At 39.5% G+C, this 22,651-nt stretch overlaps 1 protein-coding gene across 3 annotated transcripts in view; it reads right to left on the minus strand.

Annotated features, from left to right (window-relative positions):
• The window catches only part of TRRAP (transformation/transcription domain associated protein), a 300,061-nt gene that overhangs the window by 173,152 nt on the left and 104,258 nt on the right, over positions 1-22,651 (minus strand). For 2 of the 3 annotated variants that reach the window (XM_082261086.1, XM_082261085.1), the window contains exons 28-41: positions 21,622-21,718; positions 21,369-21,490; positions 20,242-20,412; positions 19,826-19,894; positions 13,885-13,905; positions 9,376-9,495; positions 7,872-7,991; positions 6,259-6,429; positions 4,891-5,072; positions 4,611-4,809; positions 3,299-3,427; positions 2,918-3,184; positions 2,512-2,718; positions 1,631-1,786 (exon numbers count right to left, since the gene is read on the minus strand). In XM_082261086.1, the coding sequence (XP_082117212.1) occupies positions 1,631-1,786; positions 2,512-2,718; positions 2,918-3,184; positions 3,299-3,427; positions 4,611-4,809; positions 4,891-5,072; positions 6,259-6,429; positions 7,872-7,991; positions 9,376-9,495; positions 13,885-13,905; positions 19,826-19,894; positions 20,242-20,412; positions 21,369-21,490; positions 21,622-21,718 (2,031 nt within the window). The remainder of the gene's footprint in view (positions 1-1,630; positions 1,787-2,511; positions 2,719-2,917; positions 3,185-3,298; positions 3,428-4,610; positions 4,810-4,890; positions 5,073-6,258; positions 6,430-7,871; positions 7,992-9,375; positions 9,496-13,884; positions 13,906-19,825; positions 19,895-20,241; positions 20,413-21,368; positions 21,491-21,621; positions 21,719-22,651) is intronic. The other variant, XM_082261087.1, reaches the window with a different exon arrangement.

Consider the following 22,651-nt stretch of genomic DNA (forward strand, 5'->3'; position numbering starts at 1 on the left):
TATCGCTTCTGACGCTTCTGAAGACGTCATTGATGACGAAACGTGTCAAGCGTAGTCACGTCACTTCCGCACTACTGGCATGCAGATCCGGCGGTTGGCTAAGACAGCGTTCCGCTAAAGAGGATCTCGCGGTTCCTATTCCGTCATTGCCTGCTGTATTGATTTTAAATGCGAGTACTATGTGTTTTTGATTTAATAAAGACAAACATCTTTAATAGTACGTCACTATATGAGGCTCTTTTCTCCCGTACATGACCCTGGGATTATCACTATTGGATACATACTGTATATGAGATCGCATCATATAGTCTATGTGGGATAAGAGGATCCAGGACACATCATTGGAGAGATTGGCACTTAGGATTAATATCCATTTAAGAGCATACTTTGCCACCTACACACAGGTTACCCCTGCAGGGGTGCCGATTTCCGGTGAGTGCAGGAAAGATTGGAAAAAGGGGAGCACATTCTTCCTCACCCAGCACGGAGACACCTGGATCACTATAAAGAACCACCTATTGAACTTGCACTTCCACTTTATGAACTTTATGTTTTTTACAGTTTCTTATCCGATTTTTTGAAGCATACCATTGTGTTAAAATTTTCCTGCTTTAGGGCCATATACATGGTCTATATGGCTCTCAGGCCCTTATGACTAACTAGTGTTAGCCTGGACCCTTAGCACTTCAGCACTTTTCTGAGTTTAATTTACCACTATCACTACCATTGTGATTACTATTTATTTCACTGGTCCAATCCAGGACCTCCTGCACTGTTAACACTTTTTGTGGAGCTTTTGGTATCACTTATTCCTTTATTTTTATTGGAATCACTTTCATCTTGGTTGATTCACGTTACTATCTATATATTATATTTCTTTGGTCCACTATACATAGTCTTTAGGCCAATTTTTGGTCATTCTCACTACGGAGCACTTTAATTATTATATATATATATATATATATATATATATATATATATATATAATTTGTTGTGACCACCTATCTATTTCACATCATTGCACTTTATATTTATATATGTATTTGTACCATTGCACTTTATATTTATATTTATATTTATATTAATAGCTATACTTTTATTGTGATTTTTAGCTGTTTACACATTCATACATGATTTATTTATATTGAGTGCGCTTTATATATTTTTATAATTTATTGTTTTCACTTACATCAGCCATATACTATTTATAGTTCGGTATATTTATTACGGCAACCAGACTGTGATAGTCACATCTCATCATCACATACAGCTACAGGCAGCGCCAAGTACCTCACTATCTCTTACACACATTTCAGAGAGTCTGTACAGAATCACTGCTTGCACACAGCAAGGTACCAAGGGATATGTAGTCCTTAGAAGTGCAAACGGGAGTGGAGAAGCTGCAAAGCATGCAGGGATTTCAGGAAAGATGTAGAAAGGGATGGCCAGTAGACAAGCAGCACTCACAACATGAAAGAAGCTTATGTCAGATTGTCAAAAAGAACTATTGTTTGAGTTTGCTATTACAATTGCTACTGTTGTAATGGGAAAGTGTACGCCGTGGCCATAGATTTCCTTTAAGGTTTGGAATCACTGCACATCCTTCAAATCACAAACACACAACACATACCTGATCTTTTAACCTCTGCAGTTCCCATTTGATGACCACCTCTGCTAGATCAACAGCCAGCTTCCTCTGCTCGATGGTAACACTGGGAGTGAAGCCCAGGCGCTGCATCGCACTGACCATATGCTGCACAAGACTATGTCGCACTGGATAATAAACCTGTAAATAATAGGATAGCTCAGACCTTATAAAAAATATTTTAAATACAAGTAACATTTTTATCGATATAGCTGAAAGAAGCAAAGCAAACACACTTGGTTTTGCAAGTTTAGTATTAAAAGGCAAAGTTCACCTTTATCAGCAATCTACACCCATATTTAGGTTGTAACATGTTCTTAAGTAGCAACCTTCCACTGCCAGGTCTCTCTGTTTTGCAAGAGTGGGCGGGGGATCTCGTCTCCGCACCTGCTGTCAGGATTTAAAAACAGTACGACCGTGCGGGGCTCCACCCACATATCAGCTTCATTCAGTCACAGTTTCCTGTGAATGAATTTTAAAAAAAATCCCACCAGCCATTGAGGCTGACAACTTAAAGACTGCAGGCTATAAAAATAAATGCACTTTTTTTTTACCTGCAAAATGAAGTGGATTACAATAGGTGAACATATCCTTTAAGCTGGCCACACATTACCATCTTACTGTACACTGTTTGACGGGTAGAATAAATATACTGCATTTTGACCACTAGATGGCGTTGACAGTTATTGAAAGTCTTAGTATTAGAGGAGAAACAGGGAAAATTTGTGCAGCATGGTTGAATACTTGTAACATTCACCCAAAGAATGTTTATAAATAGATCCCTTTGTGCTCAAGCACACAGACTTTTTCATTTTCCTTATAATCTACTTCTGTTTTTCTAACCTATCAATTTATTAACTACTCACCTTAAAATGCTGTACAATTAAATGCAGAATGTGCACCAACTGGGGGACCGTGTGTCCTTCCTCGACAATTATCTTCCTTGTCCAGTGTGTTAGCATCTGATGTCCATCCTCCATACGGGCTGGAACTGCTGGAGTCAGGATGGCCATGGCTTGGCGGACGATCGCTCGCGCCTCCATTGCATGTGCCTTCAGGAGGCTGTGGAAAACCTGAAGATAAAAAAAAAAAAAAAACATGAGCATACACAGTCAAAAGGGGAGGGGATAAAAAAACTGATTTTGATGTTAGTTCACCTATGCCACTAACATCTTTCTTTCATGCAAGTGCCAGGTAAAGGCATAGGATGGGAGAAAATGCAGCATTGGTTGGGATTTAGATTAACTAGTCAAAGTAAGACCCGTTCTTCACCTGCAGGACAATCTTCTTGTGTATGGCAAACTTAGAGATGATATGTGCGAGGAGCAAATGGCCGCTGTATTTACATGCTGGGTCCACACAAGCCTTAGACAGCAGACACGGCCAAGCAAAGGTCATGAGTCGCCTCAATTTGCTGTTGCGGTTTTTGTTGTTGTCATGGATGTGATGAGGGGCGTGTTCAACTAGAAGGGTGGCAAACTGCAAGAGGTAAATCCTTAGAGAGTCCAGCATGTCTGTCTGCTTCTCTGGGTCTAACACCTGCAAAGAAATAAAGCACAAAGACCTGAGTGCAATCCAGGACTGAGATTACATACACGTGCCATTAAAACACATCAGAGGTCTGCACAAGACAAAGTAACTGCCTGAGGGTACCTTTGTGATAAAAACACTAGTGATGCTCTCCTGGTTATCTCCTTCAGGATTTGGTGGGCCCAAGAGTTGTTCACCTTCATTTTTCTCAAAGCTGTATAGAAATGCTGGATTGAGAATATGCTGCAGAACCTGTACAAAAAACAAAGCATTAAGATATTAGGAATAATGGAAACGTCAGCAGTAAGACCTTCCATTGGTTTGCGTTGGGAAAGTAACTATCAATCCAGTAGCAGAGTCCAACTGATGTGTGAAATGCGTATTAAAGTGGGACTCTAATCAAATTGATTTTCCTTTAGTTTCCTTTAAGTGGGACATGTATATGACATTTGCAATTTTTCTTCTTTTGTAGTTGTACCCTGTTTGGGAGATTTGTCCTCTGTAGTTTTTCCAGGTGATGAAAGGAAATGAAGGTAAATCTCTAAAAGGGACACAGGCAGCAATAAAATAGTGTGAAAAGTTCTACCCTGTCCAACAATGTACTAAAAACAGGCCTAAAATCACAAACATTTGTTGAGCATATGTGCATATTACACTGCATCCACCAAGGGGTTGGAGGTGTATGCTTCTCAGCTGGACGTTTTCAGTTTGTACCATCTTAAGAACATTGCTATTAGAGTTTTGAGATACTAGACCAGTCATGGACGGAGGTGGGTTGGGGGAAGTTTGGGCTGCTCCCTCTCACCTGCCTCCTATCCATCCATTAGCAGCCATGTGCTCCCAGAGTGGAGACACTCAAATTTAAAAGTGTTAGGACTGCAGATAAAACAGGGTGCCGTGTCGTGGCCCTGCAGCTTACACATGAGTTTGCAACTAAACCCCTGTTCTTTATTTATATCATGAGACAGGTCTACTTGGTTGGTGGCAGACTGGAGGGTGAGTACATCAGACTGGGGGCTGGCTGGCTTCCATGCACCTCTCTTAATCCTTAATTCGTTTTTTCCGATACAGGGATGGAGACGCTGGGCATACCTGCTGGTGTCTCACTTAAAGTCCCACATAGCCGACATTGTCTAAATATCCAAGTTTGAAAAGGCATTTGGTGCACACAAAGCTAATTTAAATATTCTTTATGTCTAATAAGAAATATATTTAAAATAAAGAACTTGTGCCTTGGGTTAACTTTAGAAAACAAATGACTTATAGCTTTGAGAAAGACCTGGGAAAACACAGAATAGGTTTTGTTCTCACTCTGATTTTTTTGCCTATTCTCTTAGCACCAGGTTTTATACCCCTGCTGTGTCCCCAATTAACTTTGTGATGCAGTACAAGAAAAAAAAAAAACTTCTAGTTTCAGAGTCTTATTGCAAGTCACCTTAGCTTTGAGCTCATCACCAAAGTTGGAATCATTAAACTCAACAAATCGGAAGAAGAGTGCTCTCTTTTGGGCAATGCTGTACGTCTTGGGAATCTCTTCCTCCATATACTCCTTCAGGAAGGTCATGTTGCATAGGAAACGTCCAGTAAATGCTCGAAGAAGCTGGAAAAGCAGTTCAATGTCCCCAAAGTTGCGTCTGTGCAAATGAAAGAAGCACAACCTATTAGACCTGTCAGCTTTATATCATCTTTATCAGCACAAATATGTAGACACTTACTTGCAGTAGCTGAGAAGACAGAAGGCCAGAAGCTTGGGTTCTTTCCAGTTTGTTGCCACCATGTTGTCTTTCCTATGTCGCTCTTGAAAGGCATCGCTCACCCACACACGTCTTAAATGACTTACCAATGAATGCTGGTTAGCCAACCAGTTTTCATCATTCTTTACTATAATGCTGATTATCTAGAACACAAAAGCAATGAAAATTAAGTAAATTGTCCTTTACCTGAATGAACTATAAACAGTACAGACGAATAGTAAAAAGCCAACATTCACAGCTAACCTATAACAGTCGGGTTATCCTAGGTGAATCAGAAATTTTTTTATTTATATTTTAACTAGTCGCTCACAATCACTTGATGGCATACAACTCCTAGCATGGCCTAGCAGCAATGAGGTGTCCAATTTTCACCAAATTTTTTACCACTGACAGCATCATTCAGGTTGAAATTGCAAGATGTTTGAAAGTGGAGTTAGAATGGCCATACATAATATAAGCCGATTATACATTCCCAGTACAATCTCCTTCACATTTACCAAAACAAACTAATATGAAGACAAACCTAAAAACTCCATTCCTTTTCTATCGAATAGCACAGACCCTTACATTACATTTTGCTAGAGCTATATGAGATTGTACAATCGTATTGTGTATGGAAAGCTTTACATAGACCCCATGCTCAAACAATCCTAGTTATAAACCTTAAAAAGCAACTCAAACCCAGAGGAAAATTGCCAGTCAACTATGACAGGCAAAAAAATCATGCAATTATGAATCCTGTTTACCAAAATATATCATTTTTGTAATTTGTCACAAACTCATTTACAAAAATTGATTCAAGGAAGAATACATTTGTGATTTAATGCTTTCCAAATTATCAAATCAATTCACCTAACTTTAGTACTGGCCTTTGAAAGTCCATTCTAATACCTGCTTTAGGTTCACGCGTTACACCTGTGCAGAGGGTTGGTTGAGATTACAGAGTCTGCAGTGGCTATTGCTGCCCTAAGCAGAACCATGTGGTTGTTCTAGACTTATTAATTTTTTTCCTTCCCTAAAAACCCAGGATTTGTGTTTGTCTTATTAATTTTTTTGACATTTAAAAGCTTGGGGGCTTAAAGCGCTGATGGGTTGCCAGGAGCAGAAACCACATATCCCAATATAAAAGATACCCTGGAAATCAATCTCCACTTACTGTTCCTGCAGCTCTTACAAGTTTCCCAACTGAAGTCAATGGTAATAGACATGGGAGATGGGAAAAGGAGTAAAGGAATTTCATACATTAATTGTCCAAATATTCTTTGCCCATACCTAAATAAATAGCTCTGAGTGGATTATATGCCCTTGATATAAACAGACCACACTTACCTTGATAGCCTGAAACTGCAAGTCAAGCCGCATTGTTGTAGTACTGGTGCTGGGAGAACCAGGCCTCACTGTGGCTTGTGTCACACCAGGCATTAGAAGGGTAATAAAACGGTTTGGATTAGCAGCCAGCACATCTCGCAATGGTTTGGCATCTTTGTGCTTTAAGAAGCTCTGTGGATGTAAAAAGTAGAGAGAGATTCACCTGGTTACGCTGTGGTCTGAATTGCTACAAATTTTTTATCTCATATTAGCTACTTGTGCCCAGCTAGGCAGTTGGCACTGCTAACATTAGGGGGGGGGAGCAGAGAAGCAATATCCCATGAGTCCCTTCTAGTCTCTCTCACTGTATTCACTAAGACATTTGTGCAAGATTTATGAGGATGGTCTTTAGCAGTCAGCAGGAACACACATTTAGAGATGGCAGAGAAGTACATAGGTCGCAGCTCCACCCAGGAGACATGTGATAGGTCTTCTAAATGCAGCCGATTTGGATTTATGATGACCAAATTATAGATAAAAGGAAAACGAAAGCTTCTCCTGTACACCACTTTGATCATAGTTTCACATTGTAACTAAATGCTTCAATGCCTAGATTGTGAGGCTAAACACTACGTATCTTGCCTAGTAAGAGCATTCCCTACTGGTTACTAAAGCAGCTACCAGTAAGCAACAGGATGAAGAGTGAGGAGACTAAAGCCTCGTACACACACAACAAATTTCCGCCGACCGGTCGTCCGTCTTTTGTCCAGAGTGGTGTCTGTTGGTTGGAATGTGCTCTAGACTGCACATGAATTTTCCCGTACAACAGAATTCTACTCCAGAAGTGATGTCATGTGCTGGATTGCTTTCTATGTGTTTTTTCATCTCTGAGCATGCCTAGTCTTGCTCATAAGATTTTTCCCCATCGAAATCTGTACTAATGAGACGAAAATCGGACGTGTTTTGACGGAGAAAACAAACATTTTAATGCCTGCACACCAGGATTTTTTAGGCCGAAAAGTCAGAGTAGGCCGTCGGAAGCACCATACTAACAAGCCGAAAATCGGCAGATCGGTCGTCGGACGAAATTTCCCGGCCGAATTTCTTCTCGTGTGTATGGGGCTTTAGCACCAAGGGACAGGTTTAGCCTCAGAGTCAGGAAGTAAAGCCATTAATGCAAACCTAAGATGAAAGACACAAACAAGGCTTTTCTGGATACCAAAAGGTAATACAGGCATACTACAGAGATGGCTCTAACTGAAAGTTCTATTCACACTCCTGTGTCTTGGTGTGTTGTGATTTCATTTCCATCAAAAAGCACCTTTCATAAGGAAGAATCAAAATACACCTATAATGCAGAATGGTAAACATACCCTTAAAATATTAACAATAAATAAAAGTAGATACCAACAGTACTTGCCGGGCAGAGCTATTTAAACAAAACCACCTACATAGAGATCAGTGAAAGCTAAAGTTACCAACAGCAGTGTTTGGTAAAATCATGAACCAGAGCAGTGTGAAGGAACTGAGAAATCAAAAGGAAGCCCTGAAATAACTTCCCTGCATGCAAAAAAAATAAATTAGTTTTCAAACATAAAAGAAGCTTGTTTTCATAGGGAAAACTGAAACCTTACCATAAACATTCGACTCCACTGCGGATCATTCAGCGTAGCTTCCATCATGAAAAGCTCCACAGTCTGAGATGGGTGCCTAGTTAAGAACTTTATCAAAGGCTCTCTAAATGGACTTCCAGCCTGAAGATGTAAGAGATTAAATTAATGAACAGACAACACAGAACAAAAAACAACCTCAGACCTTTGCTTTAACCCCACAAAATAGCTAGCTGTCTGACAAGTGCCTGCTGTGGCGTAGTACAACAGCAGTAAGGTAATTCTGCATTTTTAATGTCAGCACAGACATGACCATGCAGTAACAAATACGTTTCTGCTCACTGTCTGTGTGTGGTAGTGAATAAAAAAAAAAAAAAAAAAAAAAAAAAAAAAAAAAACCATCTGCCCCTCTGTAATGAAGCAAAAAGCTTCAGAATACAATATGAATAAGCAACAGATTTCTGGGGGGGAGGGGGGGGATGGGTTAAAACCATCAGCATGATGATTTTGTTTTATAGCATTGGACTTAAAGGGGGATCTTCAGTCCCCCACCCCAAAAAAAATCAGAAGCTACAAATACTGTAGCTGCCGACTTTTAATATAAGCACACTTACCTGGCAAGGGATCCAGCGCTGTAGTCAACTGAACCAGTTCTCACCGGTCTTCTGGTCCCCTTCCTGGCATATTTACTAAGTGAAGCTTCTCACTGTACATTGTGAATGGGCAAACTGGCAGGGTTGGGGAAATAGCAAATTTCTGCTTGAATTGCCTAGGTGATCTGAGTGGGAGCATGTACCTGTCAAAACAAGGTACCCACTCCGGAAAAAAAAAAAAAAAAAAGAAGTGCCCAAAAGTGGAGGGGTAGGCGGAAAAAAATTGAACCTCCCTTTTTGGGTTGCTGGAAAGTAAAATAGGAGCCAGGTCTACATGCTCTGACCTCTTACTTATCCTAATCTCATCAATAAGATTTTTTTTTTAGTGAACACAATGTGTAATATTCCCTTTCTTCTTTATTTGGAAGTTGTCGAGCCTGAGACTCCATTCACACTAGCGCAACTTGTCAGGCGACTTGGTCGCCTGACAAGTCGCGGTCGGTCGCCCGCCATTGAATAGTACAGGACCCGTTCTAATAGGAGCGACACAAGTCGCTCCGACTTAGAAAAAGGGTCCTGTATTACTTTGGGGCGACCTGGAGGCGACTTGCATTGACTTCAATTATATGAAGTCCGTGCAAGTCGCGCCGAGGTCACAGATCGCCCCACCAAGTCGTGTTGCCCCTGTCTGAACGGGGTCTAAATCTGCACCTAACTTTCAGTGGAATATGTATAAAATAAACAGGAGCAGGTTTTATTATCCACATTAAACACAAATGCACCAAACCAAGCTGATCTGTAAAACTGCTTTACATATTAAGGTGTTAAAAACACTCACCTTTCTGTAAAGATTGATGCCCTGGACTACTGAAGCCACAGAACGGCTGCTTCTACCAGTGTGTAGGTAACCAAAAATATAAAAAAAAACAACATACCTCAATTAGCATAGCCCGTTCAGTCTTCATTACAACCTCCAACAGTGGCTTAACTAAAGTCTGAGGAGCAGCCGGAATAAGGTGAAAGAGATTGATAATTGCTGAACAAATCTTCATTTCCTGTATAAAAGAAAATAATAACTCAAGATAAAAAAAATAAAAAATAAATAAAATAAAAATGCTGCCAAAGAAGGGTGCTTAAAAGAGGAAAAAGTTCCTGCTGTCCACAGCAACCACACAAGGTACATCGTAGGAGAATGACAGGGGAATTCTCATTAAATGCCATGGATCGGAAAAACAATGCTTTGTTTAGTCATTTTAATTAATCAAGCCTAACATCATGGTGCCGGAAGCCACCATCTTCCTAACAGGTTAAATAAGCCACAATGGGAATATTCAGAATACTGATAAAAAAAATGATGGCTTTGACGTTCATGCAAACCCCTCGGCTGTAAATGTTCTATTCCGCTTAAATTAGGTTTGCACAAATCAGGCCGCTGATGATGGGATAAGGGAATACAGACTCTCCACTGACCAAAATTGGATTTTGTTAAACAGCCTTCTCTAAGGGAGATGGACAATGTCGGGACAGGATTAAAAAGTAGGAAAAATCACCAAGGAAATAAAAGGAGAAAAGCCAAGACAAAATGGTTCAGAGGGCTTCACAAGCAGGAGCTTTGGGAAAATATCCTGAACTTTCAAGGCCGTGTCCCCCATTTAGTGTTGGAGGATGCCACTGCCCAACTCCTGTAATCGGCACTAGCTCTGGATAGAAGAGTACCCTGGCACAAAAACATATCCGGAGTCAAGAAGTGATGGCCTTCATCACAAAATTGTAGCCTAACATGTGACACGTTAACAACTTTCTAGATGGGTTCCCTTTAATTTATTAGATATAAAACCAAAAGTAACTTGCTGGAAGTAGAATACAGTTGTTTTCCCAAGTTGGCGTTCAACGTTCATGATTTACCAGTCCTAACAGGGGATGTACAAATAAAACTTGAAGCCAAGATGGAGCTGCTAGAAATTCTAATATAGAATGAAATATGAGATCTAATTGATTGCTACGGGCAACATATTCACTTTCCGTCCAGTTCCAGCTTTCAGAAAATGAGCTCAGAGACATAGTTGGTGTGTTTCTTCCAAATGCAAATCACAATGGTGTATTTGCTATGATCTTCATTCACCGATTGCCACAATATTTTCTTAATTAGAAGATTGTATATTGCTGGCATTGCCGACCACTGCTATCTTGTGTTATTAATTATGGACAATTGAGGAAGCACTGTGCAATCAGTTGCAGACAATCATGGCAACACAAGATAATCTAATGTTTTAAATTCACTAGCTTTGAGCTACCAGCACATAACCTATGACCACTATTTCAGAGACTATTTCAAGGTGGGACAAATGATCACAGCAAACCTGCCTGTGCAGTTTGGACTGCTCAATGGACCTTAAGGATCTGTTTACATCTGTACATGTGCATTTTAGCCATCATTATTGTATAATTTACATATATTTTATGGGCTTCTATCGATTTCCATGGGCCTCTGAGGTGCATGTCAACAAATTTAAGAAAAAAATAAAACACATTTACTTAAATGGTGTTTGTATACATCATTTTAAAGCGTTGGCGTGTGTTAAAGGGACCATAGAAATCAATGAAAGTGCATGAAGGTGCATATAAAATTGCATAAAGTCAAAAAGTGCTAGGCTCTGAATGCACACGCTTATGCCCATGTTTAATAAGACCTACAAAGAACCAATCTCCATTGTTCTTAAAATGGAATTGGAATCTCAGTTTTAAATTACTATAATCACATAGGCTTACTTTTGAAAGACTTAGGTCAACCCACTTAATTAAAGTAGAACTAAAGGAAAAAAACTTTTATTTTTATTTTTAGATAGAATGCAAAGGATTTGAATGCTTGTCAGCTTTTTTTGCTGTCTATGCCTCCGTTAGGGAAAAATCCCAAATTTTGGGTTGTCCCCAGAAAAGTAAGAGGGGAAATCATCCAATGGGGACACTAGTTCTGGTGACCTGGGGGTCCCCAAGGAATTCCCTCAATTTGCAGGGGTTTCCTCTCACTTCCTCTTTGGCTATGGGGCAGGAAGTGATGGGAAATTTCGGCAATGGGACACAGATGGCGAAAAAAAATCCCCCCTTGCTCTATCCATAATTCTTATAGTTCTATTTTAACTCGGAGTAAGGAGTCACCTGAAACCTGGCAGCTGCTTCCATATTTATTACCTACCATCACATACTGGCTCCTAGCTCCTGAGACTACATACCTTGGTATAACAACAGATCTCGGAGTTAGATTACATGCCTTTTAATTAAAGGGCTCTGTTATCACACAGTTACACACTCAGCAGATTTTGCAAGGTGGTTCACATGGCACACTTTAGGTGACCTTAGACTCTTGACATTCAAGCTGAAGTATCAGACTCAAAATAGGTAAAAAGGGAAAATCTAAAACTCTCAATAGCAAACCTCAACATTCTAATGCTTTAATGACTATAAATTCATATTCTTGCATGAAACCAATTATGACTGTTTTTTTTTTTTTTTTCAAAAGAAAAGTTTGGGAAACGCTGGTGAACATAATCAACTGAAATTTACAAAGCTTTTTAAACCCTAGTTGTACAAATAAGCCATGCAGGTTATTAACAGCTATTATTTATCGCAACTGGTGCCACAAACAAACATTAAAATGACTGCACGCAACAATAACAATTGAAAGATACAAAAGCACACAATCTCTTACACAACACAATATATACATTTTGGATCAGTGACCCTCGTACCTGTCCTTGTGGACCCTTAACATGCTTACCAGACCCACCTGTACTATCAAACAAGCAAAGGTAGGAGTTTTAATTAGCAGATTTTTGCTGTTTAGGATAAGGAGACAAGGTGGTTCTAAAGTGTGTCTGTGTCACCCTGCGTTCAGCTTTGTTCATTGTAGGGTGAAGGGGGTTTAATGAAGGATATCAGAAGGAAAAAAAATGAAGGCTGGAAAAAACTGGAAATCCTCCTTTACCACTCCCATGTATAGGAATAAAGAAAGGCCCTCTTCTTGCAGTTTCTGGATTTCAAGAATTACAGATTTCAGCACCACCTGATGGGTATCTGGGATGTTATTTCCATGCAATATAATAAAGCTCTATGGGAACAGGGAAAGGAGCTCAGCATTTCATGAATCTACCCAGTGGCTTAACCATGGATGGCCTTTTTAAATCTGGGGGTTTCATTAAATGTTTCTTGGAACTTAAATACTGCAAAATGTAGGAGGGAGCCAGACAAATGCAGGTACTAGCATGCAAGTGTGGGTAGTCAGATCACTTGACTCTCACAGAAAAGTTCTAAAAGGGTAAAGCACCAATTGAATGTTTCATGTCCATTGGCTGTCTGGCTTATGGTATTAATACAACCAAGTAATTGAACCCTACGGGGACATTTGGCTAACGAGAGACGCTTGTCTGGCTGTTGAGTCTAGTTAAAGTAAAAACAAAATTGAGCTATTTAAAATGTGTCTGGTGCTGAAGCCAGGCATCCATATAAACAGCAGCACTATACACAGGCTTCAATTAAAGGTATTGTAAAGTCTCAAGGTTTTTCACCTTAATGCATTTCATGTAAAAGGGTTAAAAACCTTCTTTGTTGGGGCTGCCCCCAGAGCCCCCCCCCACCTTTTCTTACCTGAGCCCATCTGTTCCAGCGATGTGCAGGAGCCCAGCGACTCCAGCCACTGTCTCTGTCCTCATTGGATAGGACTGATAGCAGCAAGAGCAATTGGCTCCCGCTGCTGTCAATCAAATCCAGTGACACGGGAGTGGGGGGCACGGCCGAGTCCAGCTGTCTGTGTCAATGGATACAGCAGTGGGACTCGGGAGCTCCCCACACAGGTGCCCCCATGAAAGCAGCTCTCCATGAGGGCACCCGATGAAGGGGAGGAGCCAGGAGCGCTGATGGGGCACCCCAGAAGAGAAGGTTCGGGGCTGCTCTGTGCAAAACCTGTGCACAGAACAAGTATAACATGTTTGTTATTTTTATAGATAAAAAAAAACTGTACCTTTACAACCCCTTTAACCACCACCATAGTGACGCCAGTTCAGTCCTTCTTACCTGCAGTGAACAGAGCTCGTGCAAAGTGATTTGGGCACACTAGAGAACACTCTTCTTCCCTTACCCTTAAAACCCCTTTGTGATTGGGGATCTGGTAAACAGAGTAATTTATAAACTTGAGACAAAAGAAAAAATGAAGCAGTCTTCAATAGCAACCATTCAGATGTTGGCTTACAAGTTCTAGCAAACATAAAAAAAAAAAACTGAAACCAGACTGGATGCTATGAGCAATGCCCTCATTTTTCTGCGGGCTAGTCTACATAAATAAGCCCAAATGTCAAGGACACCAAGGAACAAGTCTGGGGATACTGTTGAAGGCAATGTCAAAAATACAATAGACCATGACGACACAACTTCTTTACAGCTCCAATTCTCACCTCTACCCCTTCCATGGCAGGCTGGACCAAAAAAAGATGACAGTGAGAACTTAAAGAGTGTGGGTGTGTACTATACATAAAAGCACCAGCCTCCAGCCATACGTTTGTCTCCAAGACACCCACACCTGCATAGAAGCTCCAAGTATTTGCTTTTAATATTTCCAAGTAACATTTAATATATCAGATCATATAACTCCAGAGAGACTCACATTATATTACAGTAAACCAACATACAAAAAATAATTCTCAATAAGCAAGCATTGAGCCCTTCGGGAAACTCAAAATGCAATAGCCAGTGGTAACCAATCATAAGTCTTCTGTTAGCCAGGTATAAAACCTGACATTTCACTGGCTGATATGGCTTACAGCACTTTGCAATCCCCACCAATTATTTTTGCATTGGCTTAGTTTATTATAAGCTTGAAAAAAAGCGTGAGCTGCTGAGATTAAAGAACAATGTATTAAACTCATAGCAATGAGTTACTGTTGGGAGATGAATTAAAGTAACCTTGTCACAAAAATGGGCCATTCACACTAGTTTTAAGAGGTACCTGCTTCCACTGCTGGTCAGATGCCGCGGTTAACCCCTCCTTTCCTTGCAGCCTTCTGGAACACGGCACAGGTCTCAGACAGCTGTGAGACCATTCACAAAGCACAGCTCAGCGTGAACATGCACTGTGGGAAGTAGGCTGTGAAGTCTCAAGCAGTCACAGCCAGCTTTCCAAAGTAAACATGGTGTCACCTGGACCCAAAGAGCTAGCTCAGGTGAGGACCACGCTGGATCCCTGGACAGGTAAGTCAGTAGCTGCAGTATTTGTAGCTGCTGATGCTGACTTAAATTTTTTTGTTTTTTCAGTGTTTTTAATTAAAGAGTCTCTTTAATTAAAAACACTGAGAGCTATTACTTTAAGCCTTGTGCCATGTGATGGTTGGTTTCCCTGACCAAGAGTAAGGACTGAGAAGGTCAATGGGGTGGGTTAAGTTTGATATTTACAGGAAAAATTTGCATATAACTTTATCTGCTTACATCACTGGATCGTTTGATTGTAGTTTTCTTTTTTTGTCATCTTCACTGAAAGCAATGTAATTTTTTTTTTGCATTTATGCACAGTATGAATTGCCCAGATTTGTGACAGTTTTACTTGAAAACACAAGTTCTAGGTGTTTATCTCCGATTCCATGAACCATGCCTCCTTTTGTAATTCTACTAGCTCTAAGATAATGAGTAGGTGAACATGGAGCATACACAGAAAATACAGATCCGGAATTGAGCTTTTTCTTATACGAACATCTAGTCATAAACATATAGACAATCTAATGAAGGATGGTCAAAAAGGAAAAGTCATCACATGACTATACATTTATTGTGTAATGAAAGAAATAACTAGAAATATGGCACAGGATGATGAACTTTACATGAAAATAAGCATTTACTATAAAGCAACTAAACAAGTTTGTGTTCTGCCAGCAAGCAACTTAATCAAGATTTTTGTAGGTCATAATTTATGTAGCAAGAGCGCCCCTTACTGAGAGAGTTCAGGTAACCGCAAACATGGTATACAAGATCATGTAACGTAGAAATGTGGTATAAAATAAAAATGTAGTAGCGCCAAAACACTATAAAATGTAAAACATCCACATAAAATCCCAAAAGTCCATAAAGAGTGGAGGAGATAGTGTAGACCAGTTCCCAAACTCCAACTGTGCAGAAATGGAGAGCCGACACCCAGACGTGGAATAACACCAACTGCTTACCAGATAATAAATAATTATGAGCGATGGATAGGACACAAATACGGCATCAATCAAGGGATCAATCTCGTCTTATGGTCACATCAGCCCCATTCAAATAAGCAGCCACAATGTTAGGGTAACGATATGGATAAGGGTCAAACCACCAGGTGGAGTATATGGTCACATCAACTCCGGTTTACCTGTATAGGAGTCAGGGCTAGGGGAATAATTCTTTGTCTGCTCCAAAAAAAAAAGTACTCCTGTCTCAGTAGAAGTCCTATGGGAAGAAACCGGTCAGATTAGGAGGTGCACACGTCACACACAACTTGCGGTCCGTGCTGCAGCCGGCCGCAAGCCTTTGCAGGAATTCATATGCCTATGTTTATGCTGAATACAAGACATCTAATTATTTCGGAGCAGACAAAGAATTATTCCCCTAGCCCTGACTCCTATACAGGTAAACCGGAGTTGATGTGACCATATACTCCACCTGGTGGTTTGACCCTTATCCATATCGTTACCCTAACATTGTGGCTGCTTATTTGAATGGGGCTGATGTGACCATAAAACGAGATTGATCCCTTGATTGATGCCGTATTTGTGTCCTATCCATCGCTCATAATTATTCATTATCTGGTAAGCAGTTGGTGTTATTCCACGTCTGGGTGTCGGCTCTCCATTTCTGCACAGTTGGAGTTTGGGAACTGGTCTACACTATCTCCTCCACTCTTTATGGACTTTTGGGATTTTATGTGGATGTTTTACATTTTATAGTGTTTTGGCGCTACTACATTTTTATTTTATGCCTATTTTAGCCTGTAATCTGCTATTTAGTTGGCTGCCTACACTTATTGCTTTATTTGGACTTCATTGTTCTTGATCTAGCTGTCTGAGCGCAGATTCTTCTACATTTTTTACGTAGAAATGTGGTAGCCTTCTAAACAAAGGGAGATTTTTCGTTTTTAAGGGTTACTCAAGTTAAAATATAACTAAAGGCAAAACTTTTATTTTAGTTTTGGACAGAGTAGAGATGGATTGTAGGTCTTTATTGCTGTCTGTGTCCCCATTAAGTGGCCCTCTCTATTTGTCTTGTTTGCCATCATCATTGAAAGTGAAAGTAAAAGAAAATTCCAAATTTTGGGTTGTCCCCAGAAAAAGTGGGGACATTTCCAATGGGCACACTAGGTCTGGTGATCTGGGCAGGGCAGGGCATTGCCTTAAGTTGCAGGGATTTCCTCACCTCCGGCTTTGGCAAAGGAACAGGTAGTAAAATTAAATCTGCCTAATAGAACTCTAATAGCAAAAAATAAATAAATCAAAACAGGTTAAAACACTCCCTTGGTCTATCCAAAATGAAAAATAGTTTTACTTATAGTTCTACTTTAAGCTTATCAAAATGTTTAGCTCTACAAACACACGTCAGCACATACTTTTGACAGTTACAACAGCTAGAGGGGAGAAGGCATGGATGTTTGTCATTTTAACCTTGAAAGCTTACTATAGTCACTCTAAAGTGGTTGTAAAGTCTTATCTATTATATTCTTTTATCCTCTCTGTTTTAGGAACAGATTAAATATAGTGTGTGTGTTTTTAATTAGAATGCTAAATACCTTCTTTGCCCAGCTCTGCTGTGTGGTCACATCTCCCTCCGCTCTCCTACAGTGGGAAGGGCTGAAATTCCCCTCTGACATACGCAAGCTAGCAGGGGGAGGAGATGTGACCACACAACAGAGCTGAGCAAAGAAAGTATTTAGCATTACAATTATAAAAAAAAAAAAAAAAAAAAAAAAAAAAAAAAAAAAAAAAGCACACACTGTACTTAATATGTTCCTGAAACAGAGAGGATAAAAGAAAATAGCGGCTGTGACTTTACAACCACTTTAAATTTAAAGTGACTGTAATTCTAACATTGAAAGATTATTATAAAGATGCTACTTTACACTTTACCAAAGTGAAGAAGTAGTTGCAGCAGAATACTCAATCAAGACAAGAGGAGAGGGGAGGGGCAGGGAGGAGATCAGCTTCATAGTCCACACACAGGCTACAGAAATGACAGGGAGAGAGGGAGGGTGAAATGCAGAGACACCTAATACACAGCAAGATGATGAAGGCACGTAATCTGACCACGCTATCTGAGATCAGCAGCCATGACAAGGTTGGTCAGTACACACAGGGGAAGACATGTACAGGCGGGATCAACCAGGTATTATAGAACATAGAAAGGGACCATTGACATTGCAAAAGCACTGTGCTATATCCCATGTCCTAAAGGGACAGGAATTTATTATTTTTAGGGTTACAGTCACAAGTGTTTAAAGCAACAGGCAAATTCTCAGCTCTTCCGTGAGAGAATACTGCCTATGCCAGTGTTTTTCAACCTTTTTCAGTCAAGGAGCCCTTTAAAATTATGCACAATGCCGAGGCACCTCATTCTAAAATGTAAAAAGCTAAACTTATAGTTTTACATAATGCAGCAACATTCATACACGGAGAACACCAAAACATTAATTTTGACTGGAAGAGGAAATTTACACACATGGTGCCGTAATTGCCTTTAAAAGTTATTAACACATACAAGAGGAATAACTGGATAGATATATATATGCTTTGCTTCTGAAAATTATAGGATTTTCTTTAAAGGTTGCCATTCATGACCTCCTTTTGATACTGTCAGTAAAGAAAGTTACCAATGTGAGATGACTGAGCTCATGTCTACCCGCCAGAGACTGGAAAGCTAAAGGAGCCCTATGCGAGGACTTATGTTCATTTATGAAAAGTGGTTCAGCATTTCAAGGTGGTCAAAGCAGGTGGCTCTGCCATGAAAGTTTAATGTAACGGAGAGGTACAAAGTCTTGCAAATTTTGTGAATACGCATTTCAAAAGCCCTAACAAGTTTCATAGGTCTACCAAAAAATATCAAGACACATGAGAGACAGTGCTGTTACAGACAGCAATCCTAACACATGAGCAGAGCCAACATACTTCAATAACATTCATTCTTAATTATTGAGGCAGCACAAAGAACAAAAGATCAAAAGTCACGTGCAGCAATACATTCTAACCAGATTTCATGGTATCAAAGTGGGTAAAGGCTATCAAGAGTTACTGCTCTTTGCATTATTGATAAAGCCTATATGTATAAATATAGAACAAATAGACTGTCACTGCCCATCAACTTAAAGCAGGCAAGGGGGTGGGCTGTCAGGAGACTCTTGTTTCTTTAACTCGAAGTTAGTCAGCATATGAGCTGTCAGGAGAATATGTCATGCATTTGAAATTAGGTGGATTTGCTGTTACGGTGATCCACCAGCTTTGAGTCATTGGGGTTGATTTACTAATGGCAAACAGACTGTGCACTTTGTGAAGTGCAGTTGCTCCAGAGCTTAGTAAATTGGGTATTCTTTGCAAAGTGAAGCTTTACCTCAACACCTGAAAGGAAAATTTAAAAAAACTGCATTTTAGCTTGCACATGGATTGTCTGATACAAGTCAGCAGAGCTTCTGCTCATTTACTAAGCTCTGGATGCACTGCATGTCAGAGTGCAACTGCACTTTGCAAAGTGCAGTCTTTTTGCCTTTACTAAACCAACCCCATTGAATCAATGGCCTGAAGTTTGTAAAACAGGGAAAGTCAGAAGCATTTGCAGTCCATTTCTGCATACTTGAGCCAGGTAAGAGACCCCAAGTATTGAAGTAATGGGGTTCAAGCAGACAGAGAGGCAACTATCTTTTTTAAGAAGTACTCAGTACTAAAAAAACTCAGTATTTTTTTTTTAAAGCAAACAAAAGGATATTGGAAGTGGATGGGTCATCATTAATAGCTAGCTGTATTTACCCAGATATTTCAAACGAGTTAATGTGCTTTAAAACTGCACTCATCCTTTAAAGCCTGACAGTATTAATGTCCCCAATCAAGAGTGCAGATAATGCCATTCCCATTCATTAGCTCCTTGTCTGAAGTTCTGTGCCCACAACCTAAACACCTCTAATGACAAACTTTGTTCTCTTTCGAAAGAAGCAAAAATCAATTACTGTGTGTATTTTTATTCCCTTTCCTCTAGGCAAGAGTTCTCTCTCAGTACAGGCTGGAAGAGATAATACAACTCTTAAATTGCACTGCCAATAAGTTATATCACTTTGAAGCAGACAACGATAGGAGAGAATATAGCAGAAATGCTGGACAAAAAGTCAGCATGTCCTGTACTTACATTGCCTTCGCTCCTTTGTCCTCCTTTGTGGGTGATCACTACAACTTCCATCCATTTACGCAGGTGTTGCTGTGAGGACAAAGAGCAATTCTGGAGATTAGGAGAGTTCTTTAAAACTCACTAATGTGAAACCCAATGGCAAGTCTGCCTAAGCTCTTTGCAAAGGTTTAAGAATTCTCTTATATACACTATACATTGGAGGTACCATGAATACATCAAATAACTAAAGTTGTTGAATTTCCCAAAATTCCAAACTAAAAAAATAAGCCTTTATACCTCAAAACACAGTACCCGTAATTGTTGAACAATTTATTATATCCAAGAAATTAAAGTGAAGGAGAATTACAGATGGCAATCCTAATCAAGCTCCATGTAAGAAAAAAAAAAAATAACTTCCCCCCCCCCCCCCCCCTTACCATCATCTGATCACAAAATTTATCATTGAAGGAGTTAGGGAACAGCCGAGTCACAGAAGTCAAGCGGTTTACAACATTAAGAGTCAAGCTCCGATAGTCTCCAAGCATCATCAGTAGAGGCCTCATGTGGGTATGAATCTGGTCTACCTCTATGGTGGCTCCCTCCAAAAACTGCAATGAAAAGAAAAACATTTGGTTGAAATGGTCAAAAATATTGAATTTCCACTACCAGCTCATGGAAGTCCCCCACCATTCCATTCGATTTGGTAAAGACCAAGTTGTCATGGATGAAGGTTAACAAACGCCTTTCGGCACTTTTACGCAACAAACTGGCCGCCTTTGACAAAATCGGGGAATCCTGGATTAAATATCTGTCGGATGCCTTATGAGATGTATATGGTGACTGATTTAGACTGCATGGTTGCACTTCCTACTTCATCTCTTCTTTGCTTTTGGTTCCTTTGCCCCTTTTATTCTCTTCCAACTGTTTACTTTATGTGGCCATTAGGCCACCAATTACTTGGTAATGAAAAGTATTTGATAGAGGCCTATACCCGAATGTGGTAGAGCCTGGCTTATGCGTTCACATTAGCGATTTATCTGCATTTTACCCTTTACCTACCAACCCTGTTAAGCTTGGGAAGGATCATTGATGTGGCATGGAATTATGTTAGTGTTTGAAATATCTCATTGTTAAAAACTTCTACACTCTGCGTTCTGTTCTGGGAACACTGTACTAACTGGAAACTATGTTGTTTCCCCCGTTTGTAATGCATTGCACTCTGTGTGTTGATGGTAAAACCATTTGTCTTATGTGTAAATGTTGGAGTTAAGTACTTTTTTTTTTAAAACCCTTATTAAAAACTATTGGAAAAGAAGATGGTGCTATATCCTTATCCCAATCTTGTTTCTCAGAATTCAAGTACAGCATATGTATGGATGCAAGTAAGCGAGAAAGCCAATGAGCAGGTAATACAAATGGGGTCCCGTGTGTAATTCACCTTCATATTCCTTAGCTCCACTTTCATGAGAAACTCCATAACATGATTGTCTAGCACTTTTAAGGCACAGCCTAAGCAGAGATCCCCTTTATAAAAAAAATAATCAACTTCTTTCAGGCTTCTTACCTTCCTCATACATGCTTCCCCGGCTTCCTGCAGCTCATTGTTTGTAGAGTTCAGAGCTTTGAAGAGAGCTGCAATGATTTTCTCTCTAGACTGCGGTAAGTAGTTGCAAGCTGCTAAGGCATCTGTGCAGACAAGACAGAACCCATTTTTAGTTATGATCATACGATTACTAGAAAAGTTCAGTCCATTTACGTCCAAAGGCCACAAAACTCAGAAGCAAGCTATAGACAAATGAAAAAAGCGATGGACTTACTTAAAGCCGCAATACGCAATGGGACAAGGGAAGAAAGGCTTTTATAACATGGAAGTTTCATTAAGGTGGCATCTTCTGCTTCACATAGGTTCAGGAGCTGGGTCATAAAATAAAAGGAAACATTTTCAATCATAAGTAATACTTTTGTGAAAAGCTGGAGGCCCGTTTCTAAATTTTACATGTATTTCACCCTACTGTTCTGTCTCTAGCTTACCCAACCCTTTTAGCTATACAGAACATGCTAGATACTTCTACCAAGCCAAACTCCTTTAAAGAGGAGCTCCAGTCATGTTTCTGTTTATTAAAAGTCAGCAGCTACAAAAACTGTAGCTGCTGACTTTTAACCGCTTAAGGACCAAGCCTTCTTCTGACACTTGTTGTTTACAAGTTAAAATCAGTATTTTTTGTTAAAAACTTAGAACCCCCAAACATTATATATATATATATATATATATATATATATATATATATATATATATATATATATATATATATATATATATATATATATATATATATATATATATATATATATATATATATATATATATATATATATATATATATATATATATATATATATTTTTAGCAAAGACTCTGGAGAATAAAATGGTGGTCGTTTCAATATTTTTTGTCACGCGGTATTAGCGCAGCGGTCTTTCAAACGCAATTTTTTGGGAAAAATACATTTCACTAAATGTAAAAAAAAAAACTAAACAGTAAAGTTAGCCTAATTTTTTTGTGTATTGTGAAAGAGGATGTCATGCCGAGAAAATAGATACCCAACATGTTACAGTTTAAAATTGCGCACATTTTTTAAAAAAGTTTACTGGTTACCAGTAGAGTTACAGTGGAGGTCTTTTTCGAGAATTATTGCTCTCACTCTGACAATTTGCGGCGATACCTCACATGTGTGATTTAAACACCGTTTTCATTTGCGGGCGCGACTTACGTATGCGTTTTCTTTGGTGTGCGAGCTCACAAGGACGCTTTTTTTCCTATTTTATTTATTTAAACACAGTTTTTTTTT

This window comes from Pelophylax lessonae, assembly GCF_965119305.1.
Source record: "Pelophylax lessonae genome assembly, chromosome: 6".
Classification (NCBI taxonomy): Eukaryota; Metazoa; Chordata; class Amphibia; order Anura; family Ranidae; genus Pelophylax; species Pelophylax lessonae.